The following is a 20,126-nucleotide window of genomic DNA, read 5'->3' as shown; positions in this document are numbered from 1 at the left end:
ATGGAGGACTCGGATCCGGGGTTGGACGTTGGAGTGATAGAGCTCGATCTTCCCGCATTGAAAAGTGAACTAATCCTTAAATACGCAGAGTGTTCCCAAAGAGGTCTGATGCAGTCGTCTAAGTGGTTGGCAGAAATTTTGTTTGCTCTCAAGTATGTTCATTTTTTCCCATTTTAAAGTTTTAAAAATACATACATCCATTATTTGACAAAAATTGTTCTTCAACATCGCTTGTCTTTTTGTTAGCTTTTGCAATGACTTAGTCATTTTAATAATTATTAGTACGTTAAATTAGAAAGAAATACCATTAAAAATAGTTTGTTAACGATTGAATAAGCTAAAGTGAAAGACAGTCACTGAAACGTTTAAAGTAGAGATTTATATTTCAAGAATATATGTTATGTTTTAAAAAAATATGACGTACAATTTTTAACAATCAAAAAAGTACTAAATAAACAACGTGTTTCACTAAAATAAGATAAGTTGGATGTAGCTACGTGCTTTAGGAATTGAGGAGATATAATATAAAAGTTTGACTCCTCTTTTATTCACTAAGAACGATGTTCCTCTGACAACTGTGATTGATGATATATTTATTCGGTAATGATTTAGACATGATCTCCTTTTTTGACTTCACTTCTTCATCCAACACTATTCTCACCTCAGCACTTTAGATCCTGGGATTTCACTGTTTCTTGGCCTTAATGATGCATTTGTGAGGAAATTTTCTGCAAAAACTCTTGAGACCCCTTTTCGTGCGCGGCTTGACGTTATTTGGGTTTACAAAGAACTCCAAGGAGGGGTCGAACAACATTTCCAAATTTTCTTGAATCTCTTGCAGGGCTAGCGATGATTGATCCTCTTCTGAACTCCATACAGTGCTGAAGGAGGCAACAAGTAGGAGAGTAGACACTATGAAGATAGATTTCATTGTATGTTCTTGTGGTGGAGGTCAAAGTTGATTTACGTTTCCCCTTATCCTTCACCGGCTCTTTTATTCTCTTGAAAGTGTACGTATTTTCGATGTATTTACTAGATAAGTTCGTCTTCAAGTATTATTTATATCATTTCTTTTTCCTTCTAAATATCTAGGACAAGTAAATAGTAATATATATATATCTTTTTTAGGGATGTCAAATGTGAAGTACAAAAGACTTCAGAACAAGTTTTGGAAGATGATTATGAGACTTATGTGATGGCAAAATCCTATTTTGATTTAAAAGAATATGATAGAGTTAGTCATTTCACTAAGGATTCAAAATCATCTAAAACTCGTTTTTTGCATTATTATTCTCGTTATCTTTCGGGAGAGAAAAAGCGTTTGGATAATTCCTTGGAATGTGTTACTCGAGTTGATGCTCAGCAATTAAGTCATTTGAAAGATATTCGCTCTGAATTGCAAAAGTTATATAATCAAGAAGTAGGGCACAGTTTTAAAAATAGTATTTTTAGTTCATTATCATATTTGTTTACTTTAAGATGCTGGATGGATATTGTCTATATATCTACGGAATAGTTTTAAAACGCTTGAGTTTGAACGACATGGCTCGAAATGCATTAATTGAATCTATAAAAGCAGAGCCAGGGCATTGGGGCTCTTGGCATGAACTTTCCTGCCTTATCACAGATAGAAATACACCCCAAGAGCTCGATTTGCCGGATCATTGGATCAAACACTTTTTCCTAGCTCACACTTACCTTGAATTACAGCTCAATGAACAAGCTCTTAGTATTTATTTTAGACTACAAAGTGGTGGATTACAAGAGTCGACCTATATCCTTGCTCAAGTTGCTATTGCATTTCATAACATGCGGGAAGTAGATCAAGCCATCGAGTATTTCAAAAAACTGAGCGAAAATGATCCGTGTAGACTTGATAATCTGGATACTTACTCAAATTTACTTTACGTGAAGGAACAAAGGGTTGAGTTAGGACATTTAGCTCATCGAACAGTGAGTTTAGAATCTCATTTCATTGGATTAATTTATTTTACACTTTTTTTATTGCAATTCATAGGTACAAATTGACAAGTATCGTACTGAGACATGTTGTGTTATAGGAAACTATTATTCCCTTCGTTTTCAACACGAAAAGGCTGTAGTTTCATTTCAAAGAGCACTGAAGCTCAATCCTTACTATTTATCAGCCTGGACTTTGATGGGCCATGAATTTATGGAGCTTAAAAACATCACTGCTGCCATTCAAAGCTATCGACACGCCCTTGAAGTAAATCGAAGGGACTATAGAGCATGGTATGGTTTGGGACAAACCTATGAAATCCTTAAAATGCCTTTCTATTGTCTGTATTATTATAAACAAGCACAGGAACTTCGACCCAGTGATTCTCGAATGTTAGTTGCTCTCGGCGAGTCCTATGAAAAGATGGGAAAGTATCAGGATGCAATGAAATGTTTTTGGAAAGCACACTGTGTGGGTGATATTGAAGGGGGCATCGCCCTTTACCAGCTTGCTAAGCTATATGAATTGATAAAAGATACGGATCAGGCTGCAGCAGCATATTCACAGTATATTGAAAATACTACAGATCAAGGAGTTGCTGCGAATGACCGAGATCATCAAAGCAAAGCACATAGATACCTTGCACAGTATTATTTAAACAATAGTGATTTAGACGAGGCTTACCACTATGCACAAAAGTGTGCAGAATTTGCGGATACTTGTGAAGAGGGAAAAGCGATATTGAGAGAAATTGCTGCTCGACGTGGCGTTCCCTCGGCGCTAAATCCACCTAGTACAAGTAAGTTATCAAAAAGATATACCTTAAAATTTATTTATAAATGCTTCCCATTAACATATAATTTTTTAGCAGAGGATGGACTCAAACCGAAAGTAGCATCCTCTCATGAAGATTCCTTAACTTTAACTAGAAGCAGATTTACTACTGATAATCCTCGTTTTAGTGACGACACAAATAATCCGGAAACGACATCATCAAATGAAAATAATGATCAGAATACATCAATTGATACGTCTTCCACTGCTCGCCGTGATCTCGAACCAATGAATCTTACATTTACCCCATAAATAATCATTAATAATGTAATATTAAACACATGTATTATTTATTTTTATATCATATATTTCGAATGGGATCTATATATATTTACGAAAAAAAACAAAAAAACTTGGATAATAAAACTATTGATTAAAAAAGGTGATAATGTACTCAATACTCATATATCTTTATTAATTTATATTTACCAATATCTATGTTCTTTATGAATATAAGGGATACCGTAGAAATTAAATGATAAGGCGAGTTAAATCAAGACATACTTTGTTACTAGTTTATATGAATTAATTACGCCGATGGATGGAATCTGTTAATATATAAAATAGAGTTTGGGTGTATGTCCCTTATGCGTGGCCACACCGTTGAACAAAGGAGGCTGAAATTTTGAATGGGTTCCTCTTTCGAACATGGTCAGGCTAAGACGGGGGTACCGATTTTTTTAGGGGAGGGGGGGCTTAACACTTAAACCTAAAACACAAACGTCAATTATTAAGAAGAATTGCAAAAAAAGTTATTTACGGTTTTCTTCGCGAATTTGTAACTTTTGGACAAAAATAAAAAATGGACAATTTTTTGGATGCACATATGTGGATACATTATTTGAATTTTAAAACATACTTTATTTTATTTTTAAATTCATAATGAGACTTTGAGGATTACCTTACTCAATGGATGTCCTTGGCAGAGCAACACCGGGTAATCATTTGCTAGTGATAGTTATCACTGATAATATAAATTAGTTAATATGAGGGTGAAAGGATTAGGCTTGAATAGTCCTATTACTGTAGACTTTAATAAGTAAAAGAAAAAATGTAACTTGAATTTCAGAACATTGGGCAACGAGCGCTATTTGAAAATGATTCCCTCCAAATGTTAATTTTACGTCATTCGAATCATTGTGAGGATTGATGAATTCTCCTCATTTATTAGGGTTGTTCTTATTTTTGTTTTGGGGGGTAAGCTTTTGATATGACTCACAATTTTTACGAAATGTCTTTTTTAATAAAGATAAATTTTAAAAAAGAACCTTTTCCGAAAAGATTAATAAAAAATTTAGAAAAATGAATTATATATTCATTTTGTGACAATAAAGGCTGTCTTACCAATTTGACAACAAAATTTTAATCAAGGTGGTGTAAGTTCTTTTCTATTTAATTTTAGACAATTTTCATGACTCCAACATTTGTTAATAGCTGCATAAGTACTTGTTTATTGAAGATTTGGGATGTCCGCAGGGGTTGGGATGAAGAGTCTGTAGCACACAAATATCCAAATTTCAAAAAAAAAAAAAAAAAAAAAATTACAAATGTTTTTCCAAAAAATTTAATTTTCTGTAAATAGCTATGAATTTTCAAAAATATTAATATCTGAAATTTAATTTTTGATTTTTTTTGTGAACAGCTGTAGATTTTATTATCAAAGCTATGGATTTTTGAAATTATTTTCCTAAAAAATTAATATTTTATATTTTATCAAAAAGTTTATTTTTTTTAAATAGCTATGGATTTTTAATTTTTTTTTTACGAAAAAATTTAATATTTGAAATTTTTTACAAAAAGTTTAATTTTTTGTGTTAAAAAAAATTTGATATATGAAATTTAATTTTTGAATTTTGTTTTGCAAAAAAAAAAATCAAAAATTTTAATTTTTATATTTTTATTTCCAAAAAATTCCAAAAACCAAGCACCCCCTCCAAAAAATATATATATATATCCATATAATTCTGTAGATATTATTAAATTATGCGTCATGAATGATATTATTAAAAAAGAAAGGTCAGTAGTTACTCATTCATTTCGTCATAAAAAGGTTAAACGTGTTAACGGAATTTTCCACGTTAATCATATGTTTACATTAGGTTGTCCCATTTTCGGGGTTAATATTTTTTTCTCTGCAACTATACTTATTACACTGGGGACAATAAAAAAACAGACTGACAAAGTTTGAGGCCATTTTAAATTGGATTTTTGGGTCGAAATTACCCATTTTTAGGCCTCTTGTACCGCCCCAAATATGACAATATTACTCAATAAATTGTTCTTCTAATATTTTTGATTACCCGGTTTATCAGTTTAAAATATTGTGCACCTTTTAAAATATTTTATATATGTCCCAGGCTAGTCTAAAGAAGTTTATGCACAAAAAAGAAGAATTTGATTTTTTATAAAACCGTGAAATCGATAATCATTACCAGTTAACTTTGACAAAAAAAATTCTTTTTTCCAAAAACCTGTAAAATAACAATTTACTTATATTAATCTTCTTCTTTTTTTTTCTAATGTACCTCTCCTTTACAGATCCAAATAACCCCAGTTAGGACGTTAGAGGCAAGAATATCTTATAATGAAAGAGTTATCGACTATTTTATGTGTAAAAAAAAGATAAAAAGATTTCAAGCAACTTTTGTTTCTCCCAATATTTGATTTGGGACAGGCCCCGCGCACCACTATTGAAAGTGTGGGGTAGGGTGTGAGAATTGGCCCATAACTAATTTGTATTTTAAAAAGACACTTTTTGCTGCTATTTGATATCGGTAAATTCTTTAAAAGCGGTATGGTCAAGGCTCTCTTTTTGTGCAGCCCCTGATTTGGGGTCTTTAAAACCCTCAAAATAGGCAAAATGTTTTAATTTGAAGGATTTATATGTTGTATTTCCTTGAGTTTGTCCTGGAGCGTTTGCTCCTATATTATTATTATAATTAGGATTGGGCAAAGTTAATAGAAACACAAGGTTATACCATAACGCGTGTACGATACATTAAATTGAAAATTCCCGCAATAGTGACGTCATAGACTATGAGTGTTTTGTCAAAATCTGCCTATCTTCACAGCAGTTGGTAAGATAAATCAAATTGAAAATTCTAGCAAGCCGGATTACATAATGGTCTAACCTTGTATTTCTATTAACCTTGGTCAAAATCTGTGTGTCTTGCCCAGCAGTCGGTACGAGACATCAAATTGAAAATTGATGGCCTAACCTTGTATTTATATTAACCTTGTTATATTGTAAATTGTTGTTAGCTGTCGATTTGTTTGCTTATTTTCTCCAAATCTATGTTTTGAACGTTGATTGGCTAGATTAAAATTAGCTTCTATTTCTATTAACCATGGTATAACCTTGTATTTCTATTAACCTTCGGAATGGGAAAATGATCGAAATCCAGACAAGTGTAAATTTGAAAAAAATTGTTAGATAGTAACCTACAATATATTTGTTTCAGAGAGAAAGTAATATTATACTGCTATATTTATAATTACATATGCCCAATCTATATATTACTAATATATAGACAGACGAAGCCATTAGTTATAATTAGATATGCAGAAAATATTCCGGTATGCTAAAATACACCGAAAATCAACATGATAATCTTGACAATTTAAAAAATGTTGTGAGGAGGGCAACTTAGCTGTCATGATGTTATATTAGATTAATTAAGAAGCGTCCGCAATATTATATAAATATATATACAAAAATTTTTTCGGGGGAGGGTGGAGGGTGTAGGTTTAAAAAAAACAACCAATAGCCTTTTTTTAGATTTTTTTCCCTACTAACATTTTTTTAATAAAATAAATCATAAAATCACAAATTCAGACTCCCCTCTGCAGACGCTGCTGAATAAAAGGAAAGGGGTGGGGGCGGATGTTAAAATACAATTCAATTTTAGCCCAAAAGGATCTTTTAAGGACTCTGGAAAAAAAAAAATCGGCCTACCCCCACACCTATGCCCCAAATTACTTTTTTATCGATATATGTGTATTTTTTAAATCTATTTCCAAAGAAATAATAAAAAAATTGTAAATGTCGTAATCCTTAAAGTCTTTTTATGCTTAAAGCAATTGTTATATAACATTTTAAGATTACTAAGTACAGATTTAAGGGCATTTAAAGGATCCAAGGTCACAAAAACGTCAAGTTCTTTTATACTATAATTTTTGTGGGTTTGCCCAGATTTTGTTTTCCAGAGTCCGAAAAGTTAGACTAAAATTTATTTTTCTCATATACATGAATTAAGATGTAGCCCCCCCATTTAGGATTTTTTTCTTCTTACTAGGTTGTTTAATTTAATTTTTCAGATTTTTGTTCCAAAATTTTTTAATTTTTTGAGAATAGCTATTTAATTTTTCTAATATTTTTCGAACTAAATTTATGGCAGGAAAACAACATGTTAACATGTCCAAAAATGTATTTAGTCACTCATATAATTTAATGAAATGTTGTTGGTTTATAGACAAGGACTAAAGTTTACTTAGTTGACCAGAGACGTCCATAATATTTTTCTTTCTAATCATAATATTTAACCGGAGGAGATTGTTACCTCAGAAAGGGAAGATCAAATACTATTTCTTTAAGTTTTTTTCAAATTGTATAGCAGATTTTCAAAAATCCTTTGTTTTAAAAATATGAAAAAGCTATTGGATTTCTTATGATATTTATAAATATAATTAAAAAGTTAAAAGTTATTTTCAGTACTAATTATAGTATCAGTTGGAAAGCAACTCAAACTAAATCAATCATAGCAACAATATCTATAGTTGACCTATAAATAAATTTTGCTTTAAACAGGTTTAAGTTTTTGAATGACTGTTCATTTCTCATCGACTGTTTTGAAGATGTATTTAGCATGGTAATCCTTTGGCTACTTATAAGGAGTTTGAATATATTATAGGGTTAATATATTTAAGTTAATTTATGAAGGATGTTAAATCAAGTAATTATTATCATTATGGTGATTCATCCCTTCTGGCTGAGGTATTAGATTTTAAAAATTTTTATTTCAATCAAAACTAAAATTTAGGGAAATATGATTTTATTCCACAATTTACATTAAAATTATAAATAGCACTTGACTATCTAATCATGATGATATTTTTTTGTGTTATTTAGCAAGTTATACTACTTTTTAAATTGAAAAGTATGACTATCATTGCAAATATTGTACACATACAATGTGTGTTAAAAAACAAAAAGTGTTGTTAATAAAATCACTAAACTTATTACTATTGCAGACTACACAGGAGTTTATTGTTCACATGAAAAATTTAAAAATATTATATTACCAATATTAAATACCATCAGAAATGAAGTAAATATTGTAGCAAATCGATAAACAACAATTATTTATTTAATATAAAAAAAAGAAAAATATCTTTTTATTAATTTATTGACAAATCAATTAATTTACCTTGATGCAAATTAAAGATTTGCTCATACCCATCACATAAATCAGTGATCAGGGATATTATGGTTGATCTTATGCATAATATTTTTTGTCAAATGATAGTTGAGACATTTTTGCTCACTATATATTTTTTTCCAATTTATATATATATTATAAAAATAACAGAAATATTTACTGAATCATTCTTAAAAATCCAAACTTCTTCCTTTACGGGAAAAAACCAGACTTGGGTAAATATTTCCCATTCCTACCAAATAATAACAAGTGCCTCTAGTGTACAAAAAAAAGGAAATTTTAAACAATACATTTTTGAGCTATTGATCACGTGGGCCCTCTTTTCGCTACTTGGTTAAAAGCTTCAGGATAAGGACGTGTCAATTGTTGAAGAGTGTACGTATTTAACGCGTCAGGATTAGAGTAAAAATGTGGAGTATGGATATTGATAATAATAAGAAGAAAAAAAGAGAGCTTCTATAGCTAGCAGAAGTGAAGAAGCAAAGCTGTGAATAGAAGAAGAGAAAATGTGTTTTCCTTTTGCCTAGGCTGTAAGAAGTTGTATTTTGCAGAGAAGAAAGTGTTGCCAAAGTAGCCTTTTCCAACTTGATGGCAGAAAGGGATTGAAGGTTGTGAGAGGTTGTGCGTTTGTTCGGTATTTGAAGGGTACTGCTGCTACGTCAGTTTGTGCGTGTGTTTGTGTGTTTGTTTGTGTGTGTCAAGTGTTTGAAGAAGGAGTTGAGAGAGTCGTTGGATCATTTCTTGTGATGAGTTATGGAGTGATTTCCCAAGATATGAGGATATCGTCAAGTGACTATTGATATTAATTCACATGTAAGGCTATCCCAGACTAAAGAGTCGTAGTAAAGTTTGAAAGAGGAAGACTAGAAGAGAAGAAAAGACTCCTTGCTTAGAAATTCCATGGTCGTGGACTCCAATTCCTCGAGCATTCTTGTGAGCCCTGGAACTCCATCCGTATCTCAGAGCTGTGGAGTGGAAGTGAGTGGAAAGAGTGAGTTACTGCAGTCGAGTTCCTCTTGTCAAAGATATTCGCCTGGCTCCACTTCGAGTGTGTCTTCGAACGGGAGTAATTATCGCATTGGTCTTGTGCCCGGATCTGGATATAGGAAGAGCCCTCCTCTTCACGTTGGTCCTCCTCCCTTCCACCTCCCACATCATCATCACCACCACCACCACCATCATATCCACGAAATTCCTTACACGGAAGACTGGAGTGGCGCCGGCGGAGGCGGCGCCAATTATGAAGCACGATTTACGCCCTCGCCCCATGGGCCCTCAGATGCTATTGCATATCACTCACAAGACAATCCACAGGCACAAACAGGCCCTAATCAGGCACAACATGTCGTTAATTACCACATAAATCAAGGAGAAATGGTGAGCCTCGAATTGGGTGATGGACAATTACGCGTCATATCAGGTAAGGATTTTTAATGGCCACTTAGCTCTTCATCAGTAGAAACTACCTGTTCTAAAACACTCAGCACTTTTCCCCTATAAATATATTACTACTAGGATCATTACTAATAGAAATATGCTGTTATTTATCCGTGTATGTCGTTCAAGTTGGACTATCATTAACATCCCTTCCCTGCTTTGTTTTGTCACCCTTATAATCTCTCAAATCTACTACATATATGTATGTTTATGTATAACAATCAATTCCCTTTAGTTAAAACTCTTATAAATCCAGTAATTTTGTTCAAATTGTAAATGACTTACAAGAATATTAGTAATGTATGTAGAAACGACGCAATAAGAAAAATTTCTTATTCGATAAAAGTGGTGTTCATGTTACAAATTCATTTTTATAATTTAATGGAATTGTTCACTGTGAGACAAAAAGGATATAATAATTCATCGTCCGTTTGTTAATTTTTATATAATTGAATTATTAACTATCATTGATGTGTCATAATAATTCCGATCATTTGAATTCGTAGTGTTTTTCTTTCTTTCTAAATCATTTAGAGGCATCAAAATTAATTTACGAATCCAAATGTCTAAAAAGCATTTTTTTCCCCTATAAGTTCACTTTTTCCAACATATTGTATAAAAAGTTTGATCCGGAAAAAATGAATAGAATAAAATGCCATCATACATACATAAATCCGTCTGTTAATATATTAAGTGTTGCTGCTTTTTGAATTCCGGAAAACTTCATTATCTGCTGGGGTTATTGCTATTTAGTTCATTACTACTGAAGAATGCGTTTTTAATTTATTTCTCTTTGAATGTATTTATTCAAGTTGAGTAAAATAAAAACTGTAGAAGTTTAGATTTCCATTTACCATTTAAGACCTTCAAATCTCTAAGAGTATGATGTACGCTAAATAATTAATCCTTTCAAACTTAGTCTGTATAAAGTTATTGATTTATGGATATAAGATTACGATTCTTTTATGTAGTGTAGAGTTAGTTAGCGTTTAAACAAAGGAACTCTTTGCAGCTTGCTACACTTAAGGACGTGAATTTTCTCTATATATATTACATATATGTATTTTAATTACTTGCTACTGATGATGATGTCATTAATTGATTGAAGTGTAAACATTTAGATTCGAAGTTGTTTGTCAAGATTATCGTTTCCCCTATAACTCACTCATCTTGCTGCTAGCTTGACTTGATTTTCTTTTCCGTAACACGGATAGTTTTAAATTTAGATGAAGGGAAACATATTATAACTTGTTTTTATGTAGAACAAGAAGCCAGATGCGTTATTCTTATTTATTCATTATTAAATTATAATTTGTTATATGGAAGAATTAATTCACTTTTTGCTGCTTTTTATTCATCTTGCTATTATTGAGCTGAGGTTAATCCATTCAAATATGAGAATAATATGTACGATCTACATTTAGTGAATCATTATCGCGCATTTTCTAATTGAAAGGATGAACTCATCTTCCCTAAATGAATATAAATAATATTTTGGCTTTGTAGTACATATTATGTACCTATCATGTAGGAGTTACTCGACCGATTAAATTTATCAGAGAAAAATATAATCCACATTTTTATAAATAAGAAGAAAAAAAAAAGTTTTGAAATACCTACTTAACCAATTTCCTCCCTCACTCTTGCCTCATATTTTTGACCCTTATAGTTGATATAATTTAATGTAGAGGGTAGGACTCAAAAATGTGAAAATCTTAATACCCGTTTTCACATCCACATATTTTTATTTCAGCCATTTTTATGGCAAACTTTTGAAGCAAAAGTTGGTAATTCAAAAAAATTATACACTATTTTTTCAATATGCCCCCTCCATTCTTAATAATGGCTTTAATACGGAGACGAACAGAAGCACAACTGGCCTTGATGAAGTACAAGGACTAGTTGTTACATTTTTCCGTGATCACGGACTTCAGAGCATCGACATTCGGGTGAGAAGTCTTTCTCGTCTCGCCCTCTAAGGTACACAAAACAGTGAACTTCAGGGGGCTCACATCGGATAAGGACTAAGGTAGCCATGTTCTCCCTGCATAAATGCTGCACTTTCTTGGACGTGTGTGCCGGGTGCCGTTTTGCATAAACACAGTTATCCCTGGGAAACGTGCTATTCAACCATGGCAAGACATAGTACCTGAGGACCTTGTAGTAGACGTCTGTGTTGACTTTCTTTTTGGCCTTGAATAATTAGGGAGGCACCATGCTACCATTGGACGCCACGACGCCAAGGACAATGACCTGAGCTGGATATTTGGTCCTGAAGGTTCCTTTAACCTGAGCTCTTGATTCAGCTAAGGAGCGATCATTTTTCCTATTCAGAACAGCGTCCACTGTGAAGATCTTCTTGTCTAGTGCGCGGAGGAGATCCCACATCCTCTGCTGTTTTGCTTGTTGCTCGGACATTTTTGATTGCACAAAAACAAAACAATCATCAAATTTTAGCTTTTTGTGATTTCTTTCGAATGATACCAAGTAAAAAATTGTAAATCTTTTAGAACTGAGGCTAGACGGCCTTGAAAAGGATTCTAATTTTTGAGTCCTCATCCTGTAGGTATTTACAAATTTCTTTAATATTTCATGATTTTTTGATAATTTTTCGATCATTATTCTCAAAACAATAAAAAGCTTGTAAAAAAATACTAAATATGATCATTTTGGTACGACACTAGTAGGTACCACATATACTAGGGATTTTAATATCGAATTATTTATATAGTAATTATGAGGCTGTGTAACAATAAGTCCTGATGGTTGGTTATTTGAGAGGGGGACAATAGCTCAATGGTAGAGAGGGAGAAAGGCTGTTGCTGTTTCTTATGAGTATACATAGATGTCAGATGTGCATCAATAGGAGCATATTGTATGTATCTTAAATTTTTATATCTCTCTCATACACACATTTATTCATTCTTTCTCTCAACGGTGTTTGTAATTGAATTACATATTTTAGGATTCTTTTGTTTTTGTTAGGGGAAATTCGGATTGTATTTTTGACTCTTGAATTTCTAGAAAACATTTGAGATGAACACGACTTGGTTTTTGGAATAAAAAAACTCAAAAATCCACAAGTGTTCAGAAATTTTTTCAAAAATCCACAGGTGTTTACAAAAAAATTAAATGTTTGAAGAAAAAAAAAGAATCAAAAATTATATTTACTGGATGCGGCGAAAAGATCTTAACACTTTCAATCTAGAACTTAATCAAGATGTATTTTAGCACCACTTGTAATAGGGTATATGAATACAATAAAAATAACTAATATGATGTCTTGGCTACTCTAATCATCGATGTAGACCCCCTTGACAGCAATGATAGATTCCAGGCGGCAAGGGAAGGTCTTGCACCCATTACAGATGTAGTCCTCAGACATGGCATCTCAGTGCTAGTTGACAATGTCCTTGAGATTGTTAATATTTAAGTGACGGACAGTGCAGCCATTGGACTCAACAAGCACCCAAAAAAGTGAAGTCCAATGGGTTGGCATCTGGTGAGTAGGGGGGCCACATTTTCTTTGGCCAGAAAACCAAGTTGTCCTTCAAACACTTCTGTGCCTTTTTGGACGTGTGCAGGGACACCATCCTGCTGGGACTCCACGTTCATGTCCAGGTAATTGGTCTGGATCTCCAACTGCTTTGCAATCTCTGTTGGTTTCGTGGCAGCGTCCAAAAATGCGCGGACCGAAATTTGTTGGTCACGTTCAGATGGCATTTTCGTTTATTTTATTTTTGTATATTAACAGAACAATTTTACTGCATTAACAAAAACATGATTTTCGCCGCTCGCTTTAAAAAAAATCAAATATTAAATTTCTTAGAGCTAAATTTGAAAAATTAAATCAAATTTCAAATATTAAATTTCTTAGAGCTAAATTTGAAAAATTAAATCAAATTTCAAATATTAAATTTCTTAGAGCTAAATTTGAAAAATTAAATCAAATTTCAAATATTAAATTTTTTGAAAAAAACAACGACATTATAATATTAAACTTTCTAGTATAGAGAAAAAATTCATCCAGCCCACACCTTGTGGACGTCCCTGAGTATAGAAGTAGATATTATCCGAATAGCAGCTATGGGAGAAATGTCGGAGATTTACCTAGTCCTTCTCCTACTCCTCTTCTATTCATGTTGTGATTTGTTTATATTCATATATTACTTCCTCTTATACCGCAAATGTGATGAATGATGCTGTAATAGCAGAGAATAAGTGTCGCCGGCTTTAAAGGCCTAAAAGATAACGCGCTCGTTTTTGCGTCAAAATATGTGTGTTGTATGTAATCATTTTTCTATTATTACATGAATAACATAAAAAGGGGGAGTTGAAGAAAAAGAAGGAATTTCGGCCTTCCCTCCCCCTTTTCTGGTGTGTGTGTGTATGTTTTAAACATCATGTATATAAGATGGCGGCAGTCTTTCAGTAGTTGTTCTATAGTGAACTGTGGCTTAAAAGTACATCTTATTATTATTAATACTTAGTCCATCATCATTCTTTAATTGGTGGTGTTTTTCACAACTCCTCTAAGGAAGAGGCTTGGAACAGGAGTCTGTATTTACCTCCAATAATTGCACATACTTTTTTTCAACACTACTACTACTAAATGATCGTTAAGTGTAAGATATTTTCTTAATAAATACACATTATTCGTGGCAGGATACATATATATATATATATTATCTGTGTGTAATACCTAAACTGATGTTAACAAGTTCTTTCTTCCAAATAAAATATGTAACAAGAGTATTCTCTAAAAGAGATGAGGGGGGAGGGGTGACATTCCTTAGAGTTAAATTCCAAGATGTCTCTCTTTCTCTCTCTTTACCTGGAATTTATTTGTAATTCTTTTTTTATATCATATTCTGTTTGTGAACCGTTAAAAGGTGGGTTTTTTTCCTTCAGAATGAAGGCGCGCGCCAACGTAATGGTAGGCCTATTTTAAGCAGTAATAATATTTATATGGAAGAATTGTTGAAAAAGAAGAGGAGTCATACAAAGTTGTGAAATCTTTTTGGCGGGATCTACATAGATTGCATATTTGTACATGCAAATGTTACTTTTTTCAATTCCTTCGAAGTATAACTTATACTTATGTACAAATTATTAGTCTCTTCAAGGACTTAAGCATTCTTTGTTCATCATTTTATTTCTTGATTAACGACTTATTCAAGCCGACGATAGAAGGAGAAGGGGAGAAGGAATCGTTATGTTTTACTGCTATTGTTATAATTTCGCAGTGAAATTTGATAGTTAACGAAAAGATTAAGAATATGCTTTAATACTATATTTATATATATTATATTATATTATTAATCATTTTTAATGCTTAATAGAACTATTCCTTAGAATTAATGTGTGATTGTGTGAGCTCTCATCGTCTATGTATGCACATCATTATCTATACTGCTCAGTCAGTATTATGTTTAAAAAGTTCATTATCCGTACATTATTATTATTAGTTGTAATTCTCCATACAATGGATGTCCTTACCAAGGTCTAGAGAACACAAAAGCAGTATACATATACTTAATCTAGTTCAGGCATTTTCCAACCTTTTCTTTCTTCTACATAATATTAAACAAAATCAAGCATTTTTTATCTCCTTCCCACATTGTTTGTTGTCGTCGAATGATAATCATATACCATAGAGATAAAATACATAGAGTAATGATTCTGAGTAATAGCAATGGAAATTATTTGACGTCGCGACAGCAGACGAGAAAAAAAAGATAATTTACAAAAAAAATCAAAAAGATTGTATTTCCTCCTATACTCTCCAACAATTTTTATGCAAAAAAAATTTCGGTTTTAAGAAAAATAATAATGTATTTCAATCTATTAATGATCATGTCTTAGATTCATCTCCTAAATCAAGCTATATATTCACACCAGCTAAATCCATTTCAAAATGTTATGCATGCATAAAATTATATCCTTTGGGAAAACGTGAAAGTGAGAGGATTCAAGGGACTCACGAACCTTATTCAATTTAAGAATCAATAGTTATTTATTCTTTAATTGAATTATAGTCAGAGTATTCTCGCAAATCCATCATTGATATTTTGTAAAACTAAATAAAATTATATTTAAACGTAAAAATTGGAATAAATATTAGTATACTTCATTAAATAATTTGTTTCAAAAACATAATTATTTCAAAATTATGGTAATAAATTATGATTATTACAATAAACATATAAAGAAATAAAAATATTTTAAATCCTTTAACATGCTTAACTATTACAATTCAAATTTTTGGTCTACTGTTTCTTCTTTTTGACGTCATCAATTACTTCTTCATATCATCATAATGTATTTTATTTCTATTACTATGTCATATACACACTTGTAGATGGATAGATATTCGTGTATGATGTAGCAAGAACTCTTCTGCCATACGAATCCCCATTTAATAACTAGCACAAAACTAAACAAAATAGCTGTCATTAGGCTTGATGTTGTTTTATATTTAAGAGGTCAAGTATATTAGTATTCATGGATATGTGTATGTTTTGTGAGGCATTCACCCCTATTTATAGACAATGCAAAGCATTCTCTATAAATATTATAATTTTTTATTTATGTGTTTAACATATTTGGTATATTCTTGATGTATTTTGAGTAACTTTATAAGCGGATTTCTTCGTCTTATAATCTTTATTTAATTACTGCATCAGTTATTCTATTACTAATTATTTCAATTTGTTCTAATAAAAGTACGTATTGATTATGTATTTACGAGTAATAACATCTTTTGGGAATTTGTACTTTATGATGTATCAATCCGTAATTTTCATTAAAAAGTAAAAAAAAAAATACACCATCGACCATCTAAGGAACATTCAATTATTGAATTATTCTCACCACAAGGACTGTAACATATTTATTAAATAATATGCATCTCATTTTTTTGGTTAAACTTTTACAATTTGCTTATAGACCATTTTCACTGACTTCATAAATTGCACCATAATTGAAAGAGTTTTTTATCCTGTAAACATATTACATATTTAAATAAATTGTTGGTCTTGTATTTTTTGAAGCATTTGATACATAATGGGACATTGTATTTGCAATATTTTTGTGAAGACATTGATTTGCAGTCTTGTCGTCCATATTTCCATCCTTGTTTCCCAAGTGGTTCAACAAAATGACCTATATTTTCAAATTTTATTTTGGTGTTGGAATACTTTAGTAGTCTACATCGACCAATGGAATCTATGGGAGGAGCTTGCGTGATTAATTTTCAGGAAATAATTCTTCTAAGCTCAAGTTGTCAAATGTTTTCTTTTTTTATGGCAAAGCCAGGTATTTTGAATGCTTAGATCCACCATCCACGTAAAAATTGAGCACCACCACTTCTTTGATCGAATTTGAATTCTACAATTATTTCTATTTTGGTCCATCGCTTCTGTGATTTGCAATTCTCATATGTTATGAGACTATTGTATTAATAAAAGTGTCACCCATGAAAAAATTGAATATTTCAAAAGGACTTAATTCTGATATATTGATTTCAAATCGTGTTCAGTGTTTAATTGGACTTGCTCAACGGCTGATAGAAATTGGCATTATTTCCCCATAATAATTTAGAGATTTAACCCTTTTTTGTATTAACTTTGGATGTTTCAGGGTCCTTCGGATTTTGTTCATCTCTATCACTAACTTTTATGATTTTTCAATATATATTCCTCTTTACTTTGAAGATGACGTCTACTTAAATTATCAGTTAAATATCCATTATCATCATCCGCTGTATTGCAATCCGATTTAAGATTATTATTATTAGGAGGAATTATAAAAATTCAATCTCCTTCTTCTGTTCCTTCCTCTAGGATGTCAACCAAAAAAAAAAAAAAATCCTTAAACCTTCAGCATGTATAATATATATTTATTCGTTTACTCAATTTATGACCAACTTGTGTTTTTAAAATAAGATGTCTAATTTAGACAAAATTGTTCAAAAGGGGGAAAAATCATTCTAAAAGGTGTGTACTCTTCTTCTACACAAAATACTACATTTAGTAGTTCAAAATAATTTAGCTATAAAATTGAGAATAATGAATAATTTTTTAGGATAACTAAATATGATCAAATTAACATGATTAAAAATATTAAAAAAATCGTGGGATTTATCCTTACTTTTTCTTAGAGGCCATTATGAAAATTCCCAGCACGACCAAAGAATGTCGAAAAAGGATATGATTAATACCTAATAGCAATTTTTTTAGTCCAATCTGGCTAAGATAGTGTTGACATGCATCTTTAGACAAAAGAAAAAAAGTTATTTTGCGTATATAGTTGTCCTCAACGTCAAAAACATAAACTACTATGTATAGTAGGTTGGGTAGATATGGGTTTCATAGTTGAACAAATCAAAATGGACCAAAATGGACGACGTCAAATTGTGACGTCGCATAAAAACGCTCTATAAGCAAGAATTACATCAGTTATACGACAATTTTAATACATTTATAATTAATCATTTATAGATATACTATGTATATGATAATTCTACATAATGTTTGTGATTTACTGATTGTTACTGTTACTTGTTATTTTGTGATGTTAGGGATTTTCTCTATGGGTCACTTTCTTTCAATTCTTATGAAAAATAATCATTTTAGATAATATGTATATTATCTAGAGATGTGTTGATAACAAGATTTCAGCCGATTCAGATTCCCATACCATCTTTATGAACAATTCAGATTCCTGATATTTTAATGTATTAAAGAAATAATTACGAATAACAAAACGATTTACTTTTTTTAATGTTCAACTTTTTATTAATTTGGGCTGGATAAGAAAATACATCATTATATCAATCATAATTATTCTTAATTAGTTGTAAATAATTTGAAATTAAAATCATTTAAAAATCTAGTTCATCACTGTACTCAGGAGTGAATATATTCCTGGTTGGCTCAAATATATTGCCTGCACTACTGAATAGACTTTCATTTTTAATGGATGGACCTAAATTTTGTTATGTATTTCCTCTTATTGGTTGACTATTTCAAATAATGACATTTTAATACCAAAATAATGTCTGTAATTTCAATATTAAGGAAGTTATGACCAATTTATTATCGAAATTTCCCGCCTATTTTTCCTACTGATTATGTTACAAACTACACAAAAATCTGTGATATAATAGGATTTTTCAATAAAACACCACAACTTTCTTAAACATCAAGAGAATTGAATGAAATTTTTAAGAATTACAGAGTACAGTATTTTGCAAAAGCTGTTGCTTATAAATACTTGCAATTGAAATAAAAATAAGACAACGTTCTTTCGTATTGCGCAGTAATAAAGATTGAAGGTGTTAATGTGAGGTTGAAATTTATGTACATTGCATCGACGGATTGGTTAGAAATTTTTCATAAGACTAGATAAATAAATATATATTTATGTCCAATATACTTATTATTTGATCCATTATACCCCATCTGTAATTTTGAAGGCTATCTTTAGGTGACTTATTTTCCAGTGAATGGTGTGATTAAACGAAGTAATTTTTTTAAAATTGGGTTACAGATAAAGAATTTATCTACATTCAATATAACTCACGTCAAATTGATTTCCCGCATTTAAGTAATGAAAATCCAGCATTTCTAAGGGGATCCCCTAAACACTTATATACTTCCACGCACGACTCTTGCAATTTTTTTTCGCACCGTTAATCAGTATTTTGTAGTATACCTACTATTTGAAAGAATAAAATTAGAATTTTTTAAAATCTAATAATGGATACGTTTTTGCTAAATAAATCAAGGTTTTTGTGTATGCGATAAAAATTTTCCGGTCAAATACTAAAAAAAAACAACAACAATATCTTAAGTATCTTAGAAGCAGAAAAAATGCCCTGTGAATGTGACCAACGAATTTCGGTCCGCGCACTTTTGGACGCTGGCAAGAAACCAACAGAGATTTGAAAAAAAGTCCCAGAAGTTGTTGGAGGACAACTTGCCTTTCTGGCCAATTTTTTTTTTTCCCCTTTACTCACCAGATGCCAACCCATTAGACTTCACTTTTTTGGGTGCATATTGAGTCCAAGGCCTATATCGTCCCATCGCCCAAATATCAACAACATCAAGGACACCGTCAACCAGCAATGCGATGCCATGTCTGAGGACTACGTCTTTAATGAGTGCATGACCTTCCGTGGCCACCTAGAAACCATCATTGCTCCCAATATCGATGATTAGGGGAGCCAAGACATCATATTAGTTATTTTTATTAACATTCTCTATTACAACTGTTTGCTGAAATACATCTGGATAAATTTCTAGATTGAAAGTATGAAGATTTTTTCGCCGCACCCTGTAAATATAAATTGTTTATTTCCTTATTTTCCTCCGTCTTATTTGATTGAGCTATTTTTTTTTTATCCCCTCAATAATTCTCTCGTCATCTTTATTTTCTCAAATATATAGTATATG

General features: G+C 31.5%; 2 protein-coding genes and 1 long non-coding RNA gene across 5 annotated transcripts in view; all 3 read left to right on the top strand.

Moving 5' to 3' along the window:
• Nucleotides 1–3,192, top strand: LOC121129912 (anaphase-promoting complex subunit 8). 2 transcript variants are annotated; one of them, XM_040725620.2, is made up of 5 exons: nt 1–152; nt 1,129–1,420; nt 1,480–1,953; nt 2,018–2,759; nt 2,832–3,192. In XM_040725620.2, the coding sequence occupies exons 1-5, from the start codon at nt 1–3 to the stop codon at nt 3,044–3,046; spliced, it is 1,875 nt and encodes a 624-aa protein (XP_040581554.1). In that variant the 3' UTR covers nt 3,047–3,192. The 2 variants fall into 2 exon arrangements, with proteins under 2 accessions (XP_040581554.1, XP_040581553.1); XM_040725619.2 differs by having other exon boundaries at nt 2,829–3,191.
• LOC121129107 (uncharacterized) overlaps nt 1–20,126 on the top strand; it is a 229,063-nt gene that overhangs the window by 19,829 nt on the left and 189,108 nt on the right. The window lies entirely within an intron of this gene.
• mtgo (miles to go) overlaps nt 8,578–20,126 on the top strand; it is a 93,957-nt gene continuing 82,408 nt past the window's right edge. Inside the window, exon 1 of one of the 2 annotated variants that reach the window (XM_040725274.2) lies at nt 8,578–9,652. In XM_040725274.2, coding sequence (XP_040581208.1) covers nt 9,133–9,652 — 520 coding nt within the window. In that variant the 5' untranslated portion in view covers nt 8,578–9,132. Of the gene's footprint in view, nt 9,653–14,084; nt 14,295–20,126 lie in introns of those variants that run through there. The other variant, XM_071893243.1, reaches the window with a different exon arrangement.

This window comes from Lepeophtheirus salmonis, chromosome 14 (genome assembly GCF_016086655.4).
Source record: "Lepeophtheirus salmonis chromosome 14, UVic_Lsal_1.4, whole genome shotgun sequence".
Classification (NCBI taxonomy): domain Eukaryota; kingdom Metazoa; phylum Arthropoda; class Copepoda; order Siphonostomatoida; family Caligidae; genus Lepeophtheirus; species Lepeophtheirus salmonis.
Note: the sequence above shows the minus strand (reverse complement) of the source record. Positions and strands in the feature narration are given on the sequence as shown.